Raw genomic sequence first — 21141 nt, forward strand, 5'->3', positions numbered from 1 at the left:
ATGAATAAGGAAGGCTGTCCCTCGTGGACAGAATGTACAAGAGGCATTCAAGGAACAACAAAAGAAGGATGAAGATCCAACTGAGGGGTTGGAGAGGCTGAGAAAAACCTTTCAGTTATATTCAGGAATGGACCCTAACACTCCTGAAGGAGAGACACTGTTGAAAGTTCATTTTGTGGTAAACTTGTGGGTGGATATTCGAAAGAAGTTGGAAAAATCAGAAGCGTGGCAAGCAAGGGGGCTGGATGAGTTACTGCAGAAGGCTCAGAAGGTTTATGTTAGGAGGGAGGATGAGAACTACAAGAAGCAGTCTAAGATTATGTTAGCAGCTGTAAGGGAAGGACAGAGGCAATCTCCCCAGAGAAGGGGTGGTGGTCACCCAGGAGGATTGAGGGGAGCTGGTCGACAGGTGCATGAAGGAAGACAAGGTGGAGGAGATAGGATTGTTTGCTTTTACTGTGGGGAAAAGGGACATATGAAGCGGGAATGCCGACAAAGGACGGCTGATGAAGAGCAGTTTAAGGAAAATTAGGGCTGTCAGGGGCTCTATCTGCTGGGGACAAGAGAAAGAACAGAGCCCCTGGTAAAATTAAAAATAAGTCCCCAGCAGCAAGAATATGAGTTCCTTGTGGACTCAGGGGCAGAAAGATCGACCGTCCAGATCCTTCCCCAAGGGTGTAAGATTTCATCTGAAATAATACAGGTGATTAGAGCCAAAGGCGAACCCCTTGGAGTACCTATAATCAAGGATGTACTCTTAGAAAGTAACTCCAAATTAGGAATTGGGTCGTTTTTATTAGTACCAGTAGCAGATTATAATTTACAGGGAAGGGATTTGATGATTGAATTGGGAATAGGGATAGAGATTAATAAGGGAGAACTGACAGTAAAATTGTGTCCTCTCCGGGCTGAGGATGAGAAAAAGATTAATCCAGAGGTTTGGTACACCCCTGATAGTGTAGGAAAATTAAATATTGAACCCTTTGAAGTAACTATTAGGAACCTGGAGATACCTGTCAGATTTAGGCAATATCCTCTATCTAAGGAGGTGAGGCAAGGACTGAAACCAGAAATAGAAAGGCTTAAAAAAAAAAAAAAAAAAGACTTTTAGAACCATATATGTCCCCTTTTAATACCCCCATTTTACAATGGATCGAAAATTTTAGTAGAAAAGTTAAATTTTTATATGAAAAAATTAACTAATGATGGGTTATTGAAATGGAGCACCAATGATGAAGATCAATTAGAGGCATTAAAAACTGAACTAGTCAATGCTCCAGTCTGTTGCTTCTCTTTGGACCGCCACTTGTTGCTTTCAGGGATCAATCGCTGCTGTCCCCCGCCCCTCCCCGGCCCCCCGGGACCCTCCGGCTAGGTGCCTCCTCCGGGGACCGGGGTTTTGCCGCGGTCCCGCTGCCCTGGGCTTACCAGGCAGCAGCTGGGTTAGCACGGTCTGAGCTGCGGCGCTGCCTCAGTCGCCGCTAGGATTCGAGATAAAGAGACCCAGAGAGACCAACGGTATGCTTGTCCAGAGAGATTGTATTGCCTGAACGGTAGCAGGGACCAAAGGCCCCGGGCTATTGCCCAGATACAGTTTTATACAGCAAAATTAAGAGAGAAGGTCTAAACAATAGAGACAGTGTTCAGCTAAGGCACATCAGAACCACCCCAGGGGCCAGGTCCAATGGGAACTGCTCAGGGGTGGGGAGAAGGGGGTTTACAGAGGAATGCTGAAGTGGGACTTTCCCGAAACAGTGGAGCATACATAAATGTATCTTTTCCCTCAGTTTCTCATTCCCAAAGCCTTTCTAAAACAATGGGTCATACATGAATGTATCCTTTTCCTCAGTTTACCATTCCCAAGGCCTTTCTAAAACCTTCCTCCATGCTACCATGCCAGCATGATAGCTACAATTCCCTCTTCTTTACTTAATAAGAATGAACGCTGCCTTTAGAGAAGGTAAAACTGTGGCTCTTAAACTGCAGTGTCTTTCTGCTTGTCATCTTCCCACCAATCGCTTTCCGTGGCGGCAGCAGCGATGAAAACCGTTACGGAAGCCTTCGGCTTCGAGGTGATGACCTTGGAGATGATTCGCTTCAGAATCCCAAATGCTAACAGAACTAAAAAGAATGCAACTAGAAAGTAAAAGATATCTTTTAAAAGAGACACTGCCCACCCAGAAAGATCCCAGCCTTTGAACAGATTTTTAAACCAATCCTCATTTTCTTGCTTCACACTCCCAATGAGGCTTCTCATTTCCTGAATGGACGAGTGGACACTCTGACCTTTAGATGACAGATCAAAACAACACAACCCATCAAATTCTTTACATCCATGACCATGTGCCAACAGCAGGAAATCAATAGCTGCCCGATTTTGGAGGGTAGCCTTTCTGTTTATTTCCTCGTCTTCTAGGAGGTCACTCAGGGCTGCTGATGTTAAATTTGCCTGCTTGGTCACCCAGCATTCTAGATTGCCTAATTCACTCAATGCTTTGGCTGCCGCAACCCATGGTAAAAACACAGAGACGGCAACTCTTTTGGATTTTGCCCAATGGTAAATTTCTGCATCACAATGTTCATCAAATTGACTCGCACTCCGCTTAGTAATTTTTTTCCCACCTTTTGCTTGCCCAATTGGAATTTGGGTCATGTTGGGGGAAGCAAGGGTCAGATGCCCAAAAGTGCTTGGACCTCCAATAAGACGAGAGGGGATTCCTGGGTATGCTCTGTCCCCACAGATAAGAAACATTCCCTTGTCCAGCTTGCGTGGACGGAAATCAGTGGTGGATGTAAATTTCAGCTTATAGACAGCTGCGCACCATTGACCTGCTCTGAATTCTACCTTGTACTGTTTGACATTCTCATGTAATTTTACTTCTTTGGTTGGGGAAAAATCAAATTGAATGCAAAATTCAGCTTTTGCAGAGCCTAGGAGTTCTAATTCCTGGGGCTCTCTCTCGGCAGGGGGCAAATGTGAGACCCACCCTTGCCACAAAATGAGGGGGTTTCGCACTGGTGCTTTAACTTGTCCTGCACCTTTAGGTATTTTATTTTCGTTCACCTGCTTTTGCAAACGGACCAGATCGATTGGGAACTCATCCTCCTTACTTGGAACCCCTATTAAACATGTGGACTTTCATCGGATTTTCTGCTGAGGCAGTGGACAAACACATATGATGTTGTTGCAAGGCTTGGGCTAGCGAGACCCATACATTTTTCTTGGGCTGTGGAACAATCCATGCATCCACCGTGGAAGGGTAGATGACCATTCCCTGGAACCAAACGATGAGCAGGAATGTGGGAATTGACATTCTGCTAGTCTGAAAGAAAAATAAAATCATACAACAAAGTGAACTAACTCTGAAAAAGATACAATTTGCTCTGCCAGTAGAAAGGAAAAAGATTCCCCCCCCTTCCACTTTCCCCCCTTGTTCAGGAGGCCCTTCAGACCCTGGAGTCCTCGGGGTTGCTGCTGCTGCAACAACCACCCTTTCCCGTGGTGTTATCACTGAGTCCTCTGTCATTAAGGAAGCTTTCCTGGTGCATTCCTCGATGAGTTGATCGAGTGTGGGGGGAGGCGATGATGGAAGGGCTAGGATGACTCGCTGACAGACTTCATTTACATTTGTGGTGACAAGTTCTAATGTAAGTTGGTCTTGGAGCTCTGGATTTTGCACCCTTTTTTCCACAGAGGCTCGCACTCAATCCACAAAATCCATGAATGGTTCTACAACAGGCTGCTTCAAAGTGGTATAAGAAACAACAGGTTCTTTAGAAGGCATGTTAAAAAATGCACGTTCTGCTGCATCCCTGGACAGGTCCAACACTGCCCTGGGAATGCCTGCTGCTTGCTTTTCAGCTTGGCTCCAATCACCCTCAGCCACTAAATGTTCTAAAGTGATTTCCTCATCCTCTATATCTGTGGAATGGCTTGGACTTTGCAAGACCTCTGGGAGGAGATGTCCTGCAATCCTTTTCCAGGTTCTTTCCCACAATCTAAACTCAGACTGAGGGAGCAAGCAACTGAAAAGATGTTTCAAGTCAGCAGGGACATATGTTTTGGAGCTCAGAGTAGCTTTTAAAATGCTCTTAAAAAATTCACTTCTTGCCCCAAAATCACGCTTTGTTTTGCAAAGTTCCCTAATACTATCATACGAAAGGGGGTCCCATTTGGCATTCTGTCCCCTGGCATTATAGACCACTGGGGCCAGGAACGCAGGCTCGGTGTCTCTGACCGGTTCCTGGTTCCCCGCGCTGACAGTCTCGGCGCTGCCATTGCCAGGGAGACCGGGAGAGAGAGAGAGGGAGAGGGGCCGGCTTGTGTGGGAGTGGCCGCAGCCGGCGGGGCCGTGTGGAGCGGGGCAGGGACAGGGGGTGGTGATGGAACTGCGAGGGGAGGAGCTGAGGGCTGAACTGGGGGCTGAATCGCCGCAAGGCAGGAGGGGTTGGGATCGGGGACGGGTAAAGGGAGGGGTGCAAGGGCTGGGGGTGTGTTCTGGGCTGGCACAGGAAGCACAGGGAACACCGCGTGGCCGCCTCCATGTTTTGGTGGCTGAACGGGGAGGATGGGGGTGCAAAGCATGGATTTGCAGCTGCGGGAGCGAAAGCAGGAGACGGAGAAGGGTTAGAAACTAAATCTACATCTGCACGGTTAGTTTTTTCACCGCAGGGGGTGTGGGGAGACACAGGGGACGTGACAGGGCTCTTTTCTTCTCTCCGGGCACCCTGAGTGTCTGCACTGTCTTTCACAACATCGTAAAAGAACAAAAACATTCTCATAAAACCTTCTTTCACTGAGGGATCTCCTGCCTTTGTCCTTTCACTCAGCACTGCACCCACACGCTTCCAAAATCGTCTTTCTTTCGCTACTTGCTCTGTTACCTCCGGAAAACTTACTGATAACCATCTGACAAACTCTTTCACAAGGCTCTTAGGAAATTTGACACCTGCTCTCTGCAGGGGTTCCTGAACTTGTTTATAAATCTGTTTCTGCTGTGTAGTCAGCGTAACACCCATTGCTGCCTTCACAGAAAATCTCAACCAGTTACTGCAGCAAACCCCAAAGTTCTAAAGCTACGACGGAAACTCTCGTTACGCCTGCGCGCTGGCGTGTCCCCTCTCGGGCACACGGGAGCCAATGTCTCCTGGCCAGGCCCCTGCCCCCCAGTATCGAGACTCACCCACCGCCGTCCCTAAGACACCAACTGCAGTAACGGTTCCTGAACCCATGGGCAGTTTCCCGGGTGTTGGGAGGTGCCATCCGCACCCATGGAGACCGCGACGGACAGAAATCGGCGTCTGTCTCCACGGCAACAGTCCTGCGGGGCTGCGTGGAGAGGCAAGTGCCTCACTACCAGCGTGATCCGAGAGCTTCTCCCCGCGGAGCTCACAGCCTGCGTGGCGGTTTATTCGCATCGGGCGCTGCTCTGTTGCTCGCGGTGACACTGCAAAGCATCTGGAAAAGCTCCTAGCCAGTGCACTTGTCCACGACGGCTGGGGCCTCGCTTGCTCAGACCAATGCAAAGCCCAACGTTGGTGCGCCACTTGTTGCTTCTCTTTGGACCGCCACTTGTTGCTTTCGGGGATCAATCGCTGCTGTCCCCCGCCCCCCCCCGGCCTCCTGGGACCCTCCGGCTAGGTGCCTCCTCCGGGGACCGGGGTTTTGCCGCGGTCCCGCTGCCCTGGGCTCACCAGGCAGCGGCTGGGTTAGCACAGTCCGAGCTCCAGCGTTGCCTCGGTCACCGCTAGGATTTGAGATAAAGAGACCCAGAGAGACCAACGGTATGCTTGTCCAGAGAGATTGTATTGCCTGAACGGTAGCAGGGACCAAAGGCCCTGGGCTATTGCCCAGATACAGTTTTATACAGCAAAATTAAGAGAGAAGGTCTAAACAATAGAGACAGTGTTCAGCTAAGGCACATCAGAACCACCCCAGGGGCCAGGTCCAATGGGAACTGCTCAGGGGTGGGGAGAAGGGGGTTTACGGAGGAATGCTGAACTGGGACTTTCCCGAAACAGTGGAGCATACATAAATGTATCTTTTACCTCAGTTTACCATTCCCAAGGCCTTTCTAAAACAATGGGTCATACATGAATGTATCCTTTTCCTCAGTTTACCATTCCCAAGGCCTTTCTAAAACCTTCCTCCATGCTACCATGCCAGCATGATAGCTACACCAGTCCTTAGCATTCCAGATTTGATGAGATAATTTTACTTATTTATTAATGTAAATGAGGGAGTAGCATATAGTGTATTAGCTCAGGATTGGGCTGGAAAAAAAAACGAAACAAAACAAAAAAACACACAAAAAAAATAAAACCCAAAAAAAACCAAAAAAAAAAAACCAGTGGCATATCTCTCCGTTTGCTGGGGGTGGCCCACATGCTTACAGGCGATAGTGGCCGCTGCTCTCCTGGTAGAGGAAGCTGGGAAGATAACCTTTAGAAGTGAGCTAAAAATCTTATCTCCCTGTAACATTCATGGAGTTTTGCAACAGAAGGCCGACAAATAGATAACGGATGCCAGATTCCTAAAGTATGAAGGCATCCTAGTCTCTTCTCCTAAGTTAAGAAACAATGGGCCTGAAAATCCCAGACATTTTTTTTTATATAAAGAACCAATTACAGAACTAACACATGATTACCTCCAACAGATAAAGGAACAAACAAAAATAAGGCCAGATCTTGAGGAAGAAAAACTAAAAGAAGGAGCTCAATTATATGTAGACAAGTTCACTCGAGCTCTGACAAAAAAAGAAAAGAAAAAAATCTGGGTATGCTATAATAGATGAGAAAACATTTAAGACAGTAGAATCTAGTCCCCTTAGCCCCAGCTGGTCAGCCCAAGCATGCAAATTATATGCTGTGCTTAGAGCTCTAAATTTATTGAAAGGAAAAAGTGGGACTATTTTTACTAATTCTAAATATGCCTATGAAGTAGTTCATACTTTTAGTAAAATCTGAGAAGAAAGAAGACCACAAGAACTGCGATACGGACAGCCGAGAAAGAGTGGACGTATGCCAGTCGAGTTAAAAGTCCTGCCAGCACGGATGACCAGTAAAAAGTAGACAGCCAGCCTAGGAATTTGAAGGTTACCATTAAGAAAAATCGAAGAACTCTGTGTGCATCATTTAAGTCGATCGCAAAGGAGAACAAAAAGGGATATAATTAGTAATTATTTAGTAGTTTATAATACGGTAGATTATAATTATTATCCTTTCGTATGTGTTAGTCATTATTTTAATGATTATTTGATAATTTGTAATAAGGTAGATTGTGATTGTTCTCCTTTTAAGTGCTTTGCATGTAAAATTTGCCAAGAATGGTGGCAGGTCCATTGCCAAGGGGGGAAGCTGCCAACTGGGGTCTGAACAGAAACTGTGTTAAAATCAAGAAAATTGAAAAATCAGTAGATTTGTTTGGAGTCTGAGGACTGGTAAAAAATATACACCAAAGGAATGCATCAGGAAACTTTTGTTTCCATATTAACGAACCCACTCCATTTGTTGCCCAAATTCTAAAAAGGTGTTGTCAGAGGGAACTAAAGGGGGTCTCGTGCGACCCACGCCCGGTCAAAGATAAAAATAGGGAACAGTGCGAAGTTAGGCAGGAGCAGGGGAAGGGACGCCCAGGCAAGTACCGCTGCTGCCGAGAAGATAATTTACCTCGCAGCTCGAAGCACCCGAGTCGGTGAGTGAGGCAGAGGGGAAAAAGCCAGGCCCCCCCAGATAGAATAATGCTGAAATGCTCCAACTATTGCCAACCGAGTACTAGGCTCCCCCAGACGACCGGTCTGGTTGCCTCTGAAACACCAGAAAGGCTACAAACCCAAGAGGGGAAAACAAGATATTATGCAATAAAAACAAGGTCAGGACCCCACCCTTATTGGCAAATTATTAATATGTTAATGCTTTGTACTGTATACCAAACAGAGGGTTCCCCAGCTCTGCACCAAGCCTTTCTGTAGACCATAACAGGAGTAAATAGTATAGTAATTCAGAATCAGATAACATCCAGACCCCCTAGTTTTACCCACGGTTATGCAAACTGGCCCCTGTAGAGCCCTGTTTTAATAACGTAAGATTTTATATGTGTCCATCATCAAACCCAGGGAAAAGGTATTGCAATTACCCTAGGGAATATTTCTGTAAGTACTGAGAGTGTAAAACAATAGCCTCAGACTGGCAAACAGCAGGAGATAAAATTAGAATAGTAAAGAGAAAATTGGAGGCAGCACACCTGATGCTGATCAAAGCCAAATATGAAACTCTCCCTAGAAATCCTGAAATAGGAGAGACGTTGATTGTAGCCCACCAAGAAGTAAAGCGATTTGATGAACAAAATGATAAAAGAGAAAATGGGCGAATGTGAAAAACTGCATTGACTTGTTTGTTCATCAAAAGTATGAAATTAGGATAAAAGTGTGTGTGGGGGGGGTCGGGGCATGGAATTTGCAGGCTTGGGCAAGGCTGGTAACTGCAAACAAAGATTGTGAAAGATCTTGCAGGACTGGCTGGAACTGATAACCGCAGTGGAAGGAGACCCATCACCCCCACCTGTGAAACCAATTTTTGCTGGATAAAAAGGGACTGAGGAGAAGGAAGCTTGTCAGCTTTTGGCGGAACACAGTCTCCCCAGCTGCACCCAGCGCTATTTGCTTGCTATCGCTTGCTGTAATTAATAAAATTATAAATTGATCTTAAAAGGCTGAATCAAATTATTCGCCTCAATTTATAACAGGAACATTGAAGCAAAACTGAGCAGCATCAGGGAAAAACCAGCAGCTGGGTCCAAGGCTTCAGAATGGTTGTCGAAGTTCCGGAGGACTCACACGCTTCAGCCGTGCACAAAAGCTCCTCTCCTTTCCAAGGCTGCACGGCAGCAAGCGGGGAGTAAAATCAGAGCTCCTCCTGATTTCCTACACTTGTCCACCATCATTTATCCAGCACCTTCTCCAAGTGCAGGGAGTGAGAGAAGACAGATCAAGAGTGCTTCTGGATAATCTGTTTTCTCTCCAAGTTTTCCACTCCTGGCACAGCTATGAAGTGCCGACCTGCAGGTGGGAGCACACCTGATATCCCACAGGCCTCTCCTGTGGGCTGGAGACCCACGAGGCAGCTCCAACATGAACAATTCCTTTTCCCATGGCAGGAGTCTCCTTCGGTGTGGAAAAGAGAGAAAGAAGGGAGAATTCCTGCCTTCCCCTCTCTCATGGGTGGCAGAAGTCCTCCAACTTCCTTCCTGCTGCTCTCATGGAGAGAATGCTGGCCTAGGGACGCTCTGGATTTTGGGCACGGGAGGAGGGAGACACTTGGTTGTCCCTGTGGACACAAGAAATGGGCCAACATCCAGTCCCAAATATTCGTGTGGGATTTGTCCTCCTTCAGTGATTCCTTTTGAGTTTTGGAAAGCAGAGAACAGGAGGAGAAGGACTAGGAAAGGAACAATCCTCCTGTACCCCCTGCCAGAAGGGGACAGCCAGGGGGTCAGGCTCTGCTCCCAGGGAACAGGGAGAGGAGGAAAGGGAACGGCCTCAGGCTGGGCCAGGGCAGGCTCAGCTGGGACAGCAGGAACAATTTCCCCATGGAAATGGTGCTCAGGCCCTGGCAGGGGCTGCCCAGGGAGCTTTGGAGTGCCCATCCCTGCAGGTGTCCCCTGGAGGTGTCACTGAGTGCTCTGGGCTGGGGCCAAGGCGAGCACGGGGCCCAGCTGGGACTCCATGGGCTGGGAGGGCTTTTCCAGCCCCAGGGATTCTGGGGTTCTGTGAGAGTTCTCCCAGCAGAAAGAAAAGCCAATCCCGGAGAAAGGCCCTGCCCTGGAGCAGCAGAGGAGCAGCCCCCAGGCTGGAGGAGCCAGGAGCGGGCTCCAGGCACGGCTGCTCAGCCCTGAGCCCTGTGGGGCTGCCAGGCAGCAGCAGCAGCAGAGCCCCAGAGCTGCGCTGCTGCTGTGCTGCTGCTGCACCGCTTTGGGCTCTGTGGCTGCCCAGCCCTGTGCAACTGCTGCCGCAGGGATGTGTCAGGAGCAGCACAGAGCTGCTGCTGCTGCCTCAGCTGGGGCTGCAGCGGGGGAACCCCTCCCGCCCGGCCCGGGGCTGCCGGAGGCAGGCAGGGCTGCAGGAACAGCCCCGGCCCGGCTCCCCGGCCACGGGCAGTGGCAGAGCCGGGCTCTGCTGCCTTCGCTGTGCTGGCAGCACAGCCCTGCTGCAAAGGGCTGCCCGGCACAGCTCTCTGCCAGCTGGGCTCAGCCTGCGCCTCCCGTTTGCCTGCAGAGAGCAGCGACAGCCCTGCCCTGCCGGCCCGGCCGGGAACTCTCCCGCTGCCGCCAAGGCTGAGCCCGCGCTGCTCGCAGGGCGCTCCGTGCCACGGGCTGCGACAATACATCAGCACCTCGGGGAGACAGGACACGCAATCTGGGCACTCTGCTCTTGTGCCTTGCACACTTTATTAGAAAACACACAGATTCTTCAATAAGGGGAACAGCGTGGGGACATTGTAATGCATTGTGATTACAACACATGGTACATTCGTGTTTTTATTTCATAACTGTCATAGAAATATAGAATATGTAATAAAAATAAATTGTTTGCTGGTTTAACATATTCCTTCAATTTACTCTTCATATATCAATTCTTATTCTTCATATGGTTCTTCTTCTTCCTACTCTTACTATACTTCTTCTTTGCTACTTCTTTGTATTTTTATATTCCTATTTCTATTCTTATTCTTCTTCTATATATTTTAAAATCCGTATTCCTATTCCTATTCTTCTACCTATTTTGAAATTCTTATTCCTATTCCTATGACTCTTCTTCTAAGTATCTCTAAATTCTTATTACTCTACTTATTCTATCTATTCTTAAATAAACATTCTCTGTCTTGTCGTTTTAGTCTTCATCTTTGTCTTCTTCCTCTTTGCTATCTTCTCCATCCTATTTGTCTTCGTCTTCTTCACTGTCTTTGTCTTCTTCATCTGATAGGTCGTCTTCATCTTAATTTTTTTCTGTGTCATTGTCTTCATCTTTGTCTTTGTCCTTTTTGCCGTTGTCTTGGAGCGGATTGTGCTGAGAGTCTGTTCCAGGAGCCTCTGCTTTGTGCCCAAGAAATGGTTGCTGAATCTTCCAGTCCGGGTCTGGGTGTGTGCGTGTTATAAACGAGCACAATAGGCTGCCAAATCTAATTAAAAGGATTTATTAATAGCAGAAAGCGAAAGCAAACCAGCGCGCGCTGGGCGGCAGTCGTTCTAACTACCGCGCCTAGCTCTCCGTTTCCCCCCCACTTATTGGGTTGTCTCTTCCGGGTGTGTGACGCTCTGGTGACGCTCCAGTGTCTCTTCTGCGCAGGCGCACCCTGTTGTTAGGTGGTTGTTCTCTGCCTCTTGATGGCGCCAGTGGTCTTCTTTAAGGTTGTCTCTGCGACCTGGAAATTCCCTCAAAAACAAGAAATGTTATCTCGAGGCACGTATACATGTTTTGCCAAGTCTGTAACGGAACTATCCTTGAAACATATCTATTTGCTTAGGTGTTTGGGTGCCTAGCAGCAGCTTTTTCAAAACAGTTCTAACTCCCTAAAAACTTCGTAACGAAGTCGACCTTGAAAGATAGTCACTGGAATGCATGAGATAGACACTGGAATGCCTGACAAGATGAGAACATGTTCAGACAAGTAAAAGCTCTAATTAAAACTCTATTCTGTGAATATGAGAGACTCTATATGAACAAAAAGGCCTTATTTTCCTAACAATATCCCCCCTTTTTATTTTAACCTCCTTTTTGTTCATTAAAGCGTTCTAATTCTCTCTTGCTCAACTCTAAGTACTCTTCAGTCTGTACTTCGCTAAGTGGCTCATACTTTGATTTTACTATCATTAAATGTGCAGCTTCTAACCTATTTTTCACTAGTGTAATAAGTTTGCTAAGAATACATGGTCCAAAAGTAAGTATTAGAATTAGTAAAATTACTGGTCCTGCGAGGGTGGATAATAGAGTGGTCAGCCAGGGAGAATATGTAAACCAGGATTCATACCAACTTTGCTGGGATTCTCTTTCTCTTTTTCGTTGTTCTATTTGTTTGCGTAACTCAGCCATCGTGTCTTTTACAATACCTGTGTGATCTACATAAGCGCAACATTCTTCTTGTAAAGCAACACATAGTCCCCCTTGCTGTAAGAACAACAAATCTAATCCCCTTCGGTTTTGGAGGACTACCTCAGAAAGGGATTTTACTGATTTAACTAGTTCACTTATGGCTTTATCTATTCTACTTAGATCTTCATCTACAGATGTGCGCAGAGCTTTCATACCTTGGGTTTGACTTACTAGGGAAGCGACCCCTGTTCCGACTCCCGCTCCTCCTATGCTGAGTAAGATTGCTACCGTTAGTGCTGTAAGTGGTTCTCTCTTAACCAAGTAGTGTTCAGGGGTTTGTTGATGTTCTAACACATATTCTTTTGGGTGGTATACGATTCTGGGGATTATTAGAACTTGAATGCAGAAGTCTGAATTATTAAAGGCTTTTACCGATAGGCAGGGTGTAACTCCAAGTTGTTGACATACCCATTTAGTATTGACTGCTGGCATAAGCCAATCAAAAGGCTTGTTTGTTCTGCTAATGCTCATTGTTGTGTTGCAGAGATGTCGCATATCTGCAGGAACTTTTCCTACGCATCTTCCTTGCCCACTAACTTGGGACAAGGTAATGCCTGGAACATTATCTCCTTCTTTTTTCCAGAGACACTCCTTTGGATTTGTACCATTTATTTCCCTTGCTTCGGATGTAATCCCAATAGCTTCATAAAAGGGTGGATTTATCATATAGCAAAGCCAACATCCTTTAGTTAGGTTAGGATGAGTATGATTTAGAACCCCAAAAGTAGCTTGCATGATTTTCCATAAAGTTGTATACTTCTGCACTAATAACTGAGGTTCTTGATTACCTTTGTCTATAACATTATCTCTGGCTTTATTACTTTCTTTTAAGTCATTGCTTATTACTGGGTTTGGGCCTATAGGGCTAGGGTCGTGCGGCGCTACTTCTTTTTTTATTTGAATCAGATTTCCCGGATCATGTCCTTCTATCCAATGCCTAACTCCCCATGTTTTGCCTATTAACCACCCAGAATCGCTTGGTTGAGTGACATTTAGGTAAAGAAAGGTGCAGTTCCCAAGTAAGTTTTTCCCAGTCCAAGGCCACTCTCGTGGTCGTTTACATCCTACTGGTCCATGTCCTACCTTTAAATATTTGTCTAATCCCCCACCTGGAGCCCACGCTGATGCTATTGTTTCACAGCCCCAATAGGCACAGTAATAATGTTTGGGGTAATTACAGTATTGCTTCCCTGGGTTTGAAGCGGGGCACATATAGAAGCTTGTTAAGTTTAACAGTCGCCCGCATTTTAAATTCCGAGTTAAATCACAGATTCCAACTTTGAAGCTCGGTGCTCCAGGTCCCGTTATTGTTTGTAAAATATGACGGGTATCGTGATCCTCCCATCTGCTTAAGGTCCATTTAAAGGGTTCATGTGAATTAGCTGTAGCACTCTGAAGGGGAAACCATACAAACATAAAAACCCATAGGATTGAGTGATACGCACTGCAGGGGAGGATGTTACTTATCATGCTCAGCTTTACATTCCCATTTTCCCCCATTCCGTTGTCACCATTCTCATACTCATGATGATTTACGTTCTCTTTCAAGGTTTGGGAGGGCCCCTCATCCCCACTATCTACCTCTCTGTCTCGCCTGTCAACTTGGTTGCTACAAGTTACAGGGCAAGCCATCTTCCCGACAGCAGAGATATTCTTCAGGGGTGGGATCGTTCCCTCTCTCCCACTTTGATCTCCGGGAGATCCAATTTTTTGTATTCAACTGTGGAGTGTCGCACCTGAGTTTTTTAACTAATTTGCGACACTTAACCTGGACTATATCCGTGAGAAACGGACCCAGGGGCTCGTTGGAATGGTAACAGTGGAATTCAGGGTTTATTCCCTTTACGAAAACCTCCCACCACTCAGGGGATCCTTTAGTCAATTCCCGAGTGGCAACCTTGTAATTTAGTACTTCAGATGTCAATTTGCGCTGCTCCAGCCAGCAGCGTTGACATACACTTTTTGGAGCTCTCCCCTTTCTGCAGTGAGCCCACCACAATCCTTTACAGATTTTGCAGGAAAAACAGGCAAAAGGGTAACAACGACAATCTAACCAACTACACCTTACTCTAATACTTTGATGTTCAGCGTGGCCCTCCCCTTCCCAAGGTCTCTGTTCTTTTTCAAGTCGGATGAACCGATAGAAGGGCTGCTGGGCTGAATCCTCTAGACGTTTACAGTATCCTGGAGGTTTTGTTTCTCCAACTAGTTGTACTTGCAGTTCCCAGTTATCTCCAACCCAAATGTCTTTAGAGCTGATAGAGCTCATGAAAATTATTTGTAAGTTCTCTTTACTGTTAGCTTTAAATCCCCCGGCTTCCCGTCAATTTTCCAGCTCGCTTCTTTGGAAGCTGTATGAAATCGAGTTGGATCCACTGGCCCCTTTATTCTGCTAGCATGAGTCCATCCCTTCTCTGCTGTACGGACTGCGGAGTCAGTGGTGATTAAAACCAGGTATGGTCCGTCCCACTTTGGGGTGATCGAATCTTCCTTCCAGCTCCGGATGAGGACCCAGTCGCCGGGTTGTACCTGGTGTAACACAAGATCTAGGGGTGGTCTTTGGGCCCACATCCCTTTTTCCCATAACTGTTTTTTATATTTCATTAAAATGGTTAAGTATTTATTAATACTTTGATCAGTAATATTAGGATTGGTTTGAACTTTTTCTAGGGAATAGGGCATCCCATATAGCATTTCAAATGGGGATAGTCCTACATCAGCTCGTGGCTGAGTTCGAACATTTAATAATGCCAACGGCAAACATTTTATCCAGGATAATTTAGTTTCTAGTGTTAATTTGGTGAGTTGTTTCTTAATTTCCCCATTCATTCTTTCTACCCTTCCCGAACTCTGTGGATGCCAGGGAGTATGTTGTTCCCATTTTGTGCCCAGAGCTTCTGCTAGCATCTGTGTTATTTTTGAAGTGAAATGGGGGCCTTTATCAGAGTCTATCGTTTCTGGGACCCCATATCTAGGTATTATTTCTTCCAGCAAGGCTTTTGTTACTGTCCGAGCTGTTTCTCTGGCAGTGGGGATTGCTTCTACATAATGTGTTAAATGGTCCACTATAACCAGAAGATATTTTAGTCTCCCTATCTTGGGGAGCTCAGTAAAGTCTACTTGTAAATTTGAAAAGGGCCTCTTTGCCACTGGCCTCCCACCCAGGGGTAGCTTCCTTAGGTTTCTTCTGTTTACTCGTAGACAGGTTGGACAGCTTCTAGTAATCCCTTTCGCTAAGTCATGTAGGCCCACTGTCATATAATGGGTGGCAAAGTGATCCACCAGTCCTTGAGCGCCCCAGTGTGTTCTCTGGTGTAATTTACTGAGCATCCGCTGGGCTATGGCTCTAGGTAAAACCTCCCTCCCATCCTTTAACAGCCATTTCCCTGATTCCTCTTTTATTCCCAATTTTGTAAGCTTCTCCTGTTCTTCTATTGTAAATATAAGCTTATCCTGGGTAGTAGACCCAGGGTTCTTTGGGGTATCTACAAGGTCCTTCCTAATTTCCTCACTTAAGGTTAATGTCTTGATAATTGCAGCTTTCTTTGCCTCATAGTCTGCCGCATTGTTACCCCTACTCCGGTAATCCATTCCCCGTTGATGCCCTTTTAAATGGACCACTGCTGTCCTAGTAGGGCCTCTCAAGGCCCTCAGGAGGGCTATTATTAGTTTCTGATGGATTAAGTCCTTTCCCTGTGAATTTACGAGGCCTGTCTCTTCCCATAATTTTCCAAAAGTGTGCACCACCCCGTATCCATATTTAGAATCTGTATAGATGGTCCCCTCTTTTCCTTTTAATAGTTCCAAGGCTCTTAGGATAGCGTATATCTCGCAGGCTTGGGCTGACCATGTTTTGTCTAGGGGTCCAGATTCGATTACCTTTAAATCAGCCCCCCCCACTATGGCATATCCTGATCTCCTTTGCCCCTCAACTACTCTGGATGATCCATCAACAAACAATTTTTCTCCAGTCTCTAATTCTTCTTCCTCCAGGTCAGGTCTAATTTTGGTTTGTTCTTCTATAGTAATTACACAGTCATGTATCAGTGATTCAGTTTCGGGCTCTCCGAAGAGGAAGGAGGCTGGATTTTGTAATGAGGTGGTTTCTAAAGTGAAATTAGGGGTTTCTAATAGAATCCCCTCATATTTTAGGAGCCTGGTGTCGGAGATCCATTTGTCTGCTTTTTGTTGCATTACACTCCGTATGTTATGTGGAGTTAATACCTTCAGAGTGGCATTAAAGGTGATCTTCCTTGCTTCTTCTACTAACTCCGCACAGCCTGCAATTATTTGTAAACAGCCCGGCCATCCCCTGCTTACAGGGTCTAAGATTTTAGACAGATATGCAATAGGTTTCTTTTTCCCCGCCCAGTCCTGGGTAAGTACTCCATAAGTTACTCCATCTGTGATATTAACAAATAAAAAGAAGGGCCTCTTTAAATCTGGGAGGCTTAGGACTGGAGCATGGACCAGAGTTTCTTTTAATTCTTGGAATTTAGATTTTTCCTCCTCTGTCCACTTGAGGTGCCCGTCTTGGGTAAGTTTTTGATACAGAAATCTTGCCTTCCCACTATAGTTCTCAATCCACTGCCTACAATATCCTGTAAGTCCTAATACCTGACGAATTTGCCGTTTACTTTGCGGTAGGGGCAGAGATAGGATTGCTTGTACTCTATCTGGATCAATTCTCTTTTCTCCCTTTTTCAAATAATGTCCCAGGTACCTAACTTCTTCTTCCACAAATTGTAGTTTTGCTTTAGAGACTTTTAATCCTTTTAGTCCTAGGAAATTCAATAGTTTAATACTTTCCTTCCGGACTTTGTCTTCTTCTTTACCTGCTATTAACAAATCATCCACATACTGAACTAGCTTTACCTCTGGGTCTGTTTTATAGTCTTGCAAAATTTGTTCCAGGGCTTGCCCGAATAAATTAGGTGATTCCGTAAAGCCTTGTGGAAGTACCGCCCACCTGAGTTGCTGTCGCCTCCCCGTGTCAGGATCTTCCCATTCAAAGGCAAAATAATCTCGACTGGATTCGTCCAGAGGGCAGGCCCAAAAGGCATCCTTCAGGTCTATTACACTATACCACTCATTTTCAGGTCCCAGTTTGCTTAAAAGAGTATAGGGATTTGCCACTACTGGGAATCGGGCCACGGTTCGCTTATTAATTTCCCTAAGGTCGTGCACCAGCCGATAGGATCCGTCTGCCTTTTTTACCGGGAGTATAGGGGTGTTAAAAGGCGACATACAAGGCTCTAGCAGTCCTTGGTTTAACAGCCTTTCAACCTCAGGTTTTAACCCTCTCCTCCCTTCTAGTGAAATTGGATACTGTTTTATTCTTACCGGGATTTCAGGATTTCTGATTTTCACTGTAAATGGGGTTATATTTAATTTGCCCACAGTCCCTGGATTATACCACACTTCGGGGTTTATTTTCTCTTCATCTTCTAAACGGAGGGAACAAAGTCTGATCTTTAATTCCTTCTCTACCACCTCAATTTGAACTCCCAATTCAACAATCAAGTCTCTCCCTAACAAATTGTAATCCGCTTCAGGAACTAATAGGAAGTCACCCAACCCCACTTTAGTTCCCGATTCCACCACCACCCCTTTAATAATTTGTACTTCAAAAGGTTCCCCCTTAGCCCCTATTACCGTGGCTGTCTGTTTTGACAAATTACAGCCCTGAGGCAGAAATTGAATAGTAGATCTTTCTGCCCCTGTATCGACCAGGAAATCTATTTCCTGGCCTTGGGGACCCACCTTCAATTTTATCAAGGGCTCTTTCTGATGTTTCCTGGTCCCCATAAAATAGAGCCCCTGACTCCCCTATTCGATTTTGAACTCCTCCTCATCCCTTAGCCTCCTCCTGCATTCCCTCTTGAAATGTCCCTTCTTACCGCAATAATAGCATACCCTCTCTCCTACCTTTCCCTTGTCACCCCCCCCTTTCCGAGTAATTCTCTTTTGTTCTTCCTCTACCCGCCTGCTTTCCCTCACTGCAGCAACCATCATTTTCACCTGTCTCTTCTGACTTTCATCCTCTCTGCGGACATAAACCTTCTGCGCCTCTCGCAATAATTCTGCTAAATCCCTATCCTGCCAATCATCCATTTTCTGTATCTTCCTCCTGATATCATCCCAAGATTTAGAGACAAACTGGACTTTGAGAATTGCCTGTCCCATTGGGTTATTCGGGTCTAATCCCGAGTACAGCTGGAAACTTTTCCTTAACCTCTCTAACCATTCAGTGGGGGTTTCATCCTTCTTTTGTCGGTCGTTAAATGCTTTATTTATATTCTGGCCCCTAGGAACGGACTCTCTTATGCCATCAATTAATATGGTCCGAAAGTCCCGCATGTTAGCTCTATGGGCCTCATCCTGGTTATTCCAATTAGGATTCTGGAGAGGCCATTTGGTATCGGCCGGCTGCTGGGCATGCGCGGGTAGGGCATCCCAGGCTCGCATTCCAGCAACTCTTATCATGTTCTTTTCCTCGGCCGTGAATAAAATGTTAAGTATAGCTTGTAATTCCTCCCAAGTATATATATTAGGACCTAGAAATTGATCCACCCGCTCTGCCACGCCCAAGGGGTCTTCTAGCAAATTTCCCATCTCCTTCTTAAAGTCTCTAACATCCCCCGAACTTAAAGGCACCGAAATAAATCCAATCCCCGGCTGTGGTCCCCCCATCGGCATTTCCCTTAAGGGAAATAGTTTGCCTTGCGTCTTACTTCGGGTAAGAGGACCACGCGAGCCTGAGGGTTGATCAGAGTCTGAGTCTGATTCTTCCTCATCCGATTGTGGAGGAGGAGGGGGTGCATTTGGTGCAGGGGGAATGTAGGGCGGGGGTGCAATGATTACTTCTTCCGCTCGCCCCTTCTTTTTCTTTCCCCCTGAAGCCTCCGAAAGTTTAAACACGAGCACCTCCGGCTTTTCTATCCAGACTTGGGCATAGGCACGCTCCTCAAGGTTAGAAGGTTGTTTAGCGTGTACCCAACCATTCAACAGTTGCTTTACCCAGTCCTCTGAGGACCCAAAGATGGGCCAAAACACTCCTTTAGAAATCTCTTGTCCTCCCCATACTTCTATGCAATAGTGTATCATCTTTGCCTTATCCTTCCCAGGTGCCCCTGGAAAGTGCTCCCAATTTGTTAGCATAAACCCTAAGGGACTCTCCTTAGGAATTGGGGGAAGTTTTACCCCCACCGGGGAGGGGGATTTATCCTTGCTTCTCCCCTGCCCCATGTCCTCCGGAGTACCTTCAGTCACTCACGACAGCACAATCGCTTCCCCTGGTTCGTGGCCCAGGCCCTCGCGGGCTCTGGAAAACGCACTACTGAGGGTCCACACTCGCTTGGAGAATCCGGCTGCCAGTCCTCCTCTCACACACACACACACTCGCCGTACTCCGGGATCCCGAACCCCGCCCGAACGGATCCCCTTTATACTTACGCGTCCTGCGTCTTCGTCCGGACTTTTGTGCACAAAAATTACGGGGTACCCTGGGCCCGCTTCCCTTTTCTTGCTTTCGCTCTCTAGGCTTTTAGGTTCGTCGGTCGGGATGAGGGTAAAAAACCCCGGTCTGAGTCCGCTCAAGGGAGCGGAATCGTGGCGCCCCTCTCAGAGAGAGGTTCCCCAGATCCCGATCCGAGTCACGGCACCAAATTGTTATAAACGAGCACAATAGGCTGCCAAATCTAATTAAAAGGATTTATTAATAGCAGAAAGCGAAAGCAAACCAGCGCGCGCTGGGCGGCAGTCGTTCTAACTACCGCGCCTAGCTCTCCGTTTCCCCCCCACTTATTGGGTTGTCTCTTCCGGGTGTGTGACGCTCTGGTGACGCTCCAGTGTCTCTTCTGCACAGGCGCACCCTGTTGTTAGGTGGTTGTTCTCTGCCTCTTGATGGCGCCAGTGGTCTTCTTTAAGGTTGTCTCTGCGACCTGGAAATTCCCTCAAAAACAAGAAATGTTATCTCGAGGCACGTATACATGTTTTGCCAAGTCTGTAACGGAACTATCCTTGAAACATATCTATTTGCTTAGGTGTTTGGGTGCCTAGCAGCAGCTTTTTCAAAACAGTTCTAACTCCCTAAAAACTTCGTAACGAAGTCGACCTTGAAAGATAGTCACTGGAATGCATGAGATAGACACTGGAATGCCTGACAAGATGAGAACATGTTCAGACAAGTAAAAGCTCTAATTAAAACTCTATTCTGTGAATATGAGAGACTCTATATGAACAAAAAGGCCTTATTTTCCTAACATGCGGGGCAGGGATGGGGGAGCTTTGGGCTCTTTGCGTGGGCATTTTCCAAGCCTCACTGCCCAGGCCTTCGTGGCTCTGCCTGGTTGTGTTTTGCTTGGCTTGCTTGGCTTGCTTGGCCCATCCAAAGGCTTTTCTCTCCGCTGGCTAGGAGGAGCTGCAGCAGCAATCTCTGAGCCCCTTGAGCCTAACCAAACAGCTGCTGCTCCGACACAAAGGAGCAGGATCGGCAGGAGCGGTCATCTTCATCTTCTTCCTGTTCTTCACATTCCTTCTCTTCATCTTCTTCACCTTTTTTCTTGTCTCTTTTATTCCTCAGTCTGTGGCCTGAGGCAGGGACAGCGGAACAGCCCCCGCAGCGCCCGCAGCGCCCGCCTGAAGCGGGAGGGACGTTTCCTGGGGGCAGCCGGCTGCCCGCGGAGGGCCTGGGCTCCCAGCCGGGCAGGCCGGGGGCTGGGGGGGCTGTGCGGGACAGGCGCCGGCCCGTGGCTGCACGGCTCCTGTGCCGGGCACTCAGCCCAGGCCTCCCGAGGGACAGGCACTGCGAGCCCCTCTGACACACAGACTTTCCATTTCTTGTCTTTGTTGTCCTCTGGGGGCAGCTCCAGGAGGCTCACATCATCCCACTCATCGTCCTCTGGGTACAAGGGCTTGGCCAAGATGACATGCTCGGGCCAGTTCTCCTGCATGAGCCCCGTGTCGCTGTCGTTTTCCCAGCTGGAGAGTCCTG

General features: G+C 47.0%; 1 protein-coding gene across 4 annotated transcripts in view; it reads right to left on the minus strand.

Annotated features, from left to right (window-relative positions):
- The window catches only part of LOC146765968 (S-adenosyl-L-methionine-dependent tRNA 4-demethylwyosine synthase TYW1-like), a 132200-nt gene that overhangs the window by 70652 nt on the left and 40407 nt on the right, over window positions 1-21141 (minus strand). Inside the window, exon 9 of one of the 4 annotated variants that reach the window (XM_085592807.1) lies at window positions 20012-20089. The exons of the other annotated variants lie outside the window; for them this stretch is intronic. Within the exon in view, the coding sequence (XP_085448933.1) occupies window positions 20027-20089 (63 nt within the window). The 3' untranslated portion in view covers window positions 20012-20026. Of the gene's footprint in view, window positions 1-20011; window positions 20090-21141 lie in introns of those variants that run through there. 4 annotated transcript variants of the gene reach the window in all.

Source organism: Lonchura striata, chromosome 15 (assembly GCF_050655825.1).
Source record: "Lonchura striata isolate lonStrDom1 chromosome 15, ASM5065582v1, whole genome shotgun sequence".
NCBI lineage: Eukaryota > Metazoa > Chordata > Aves > Passeriformes > Estrildidae > Lonchura > Lonchura striata.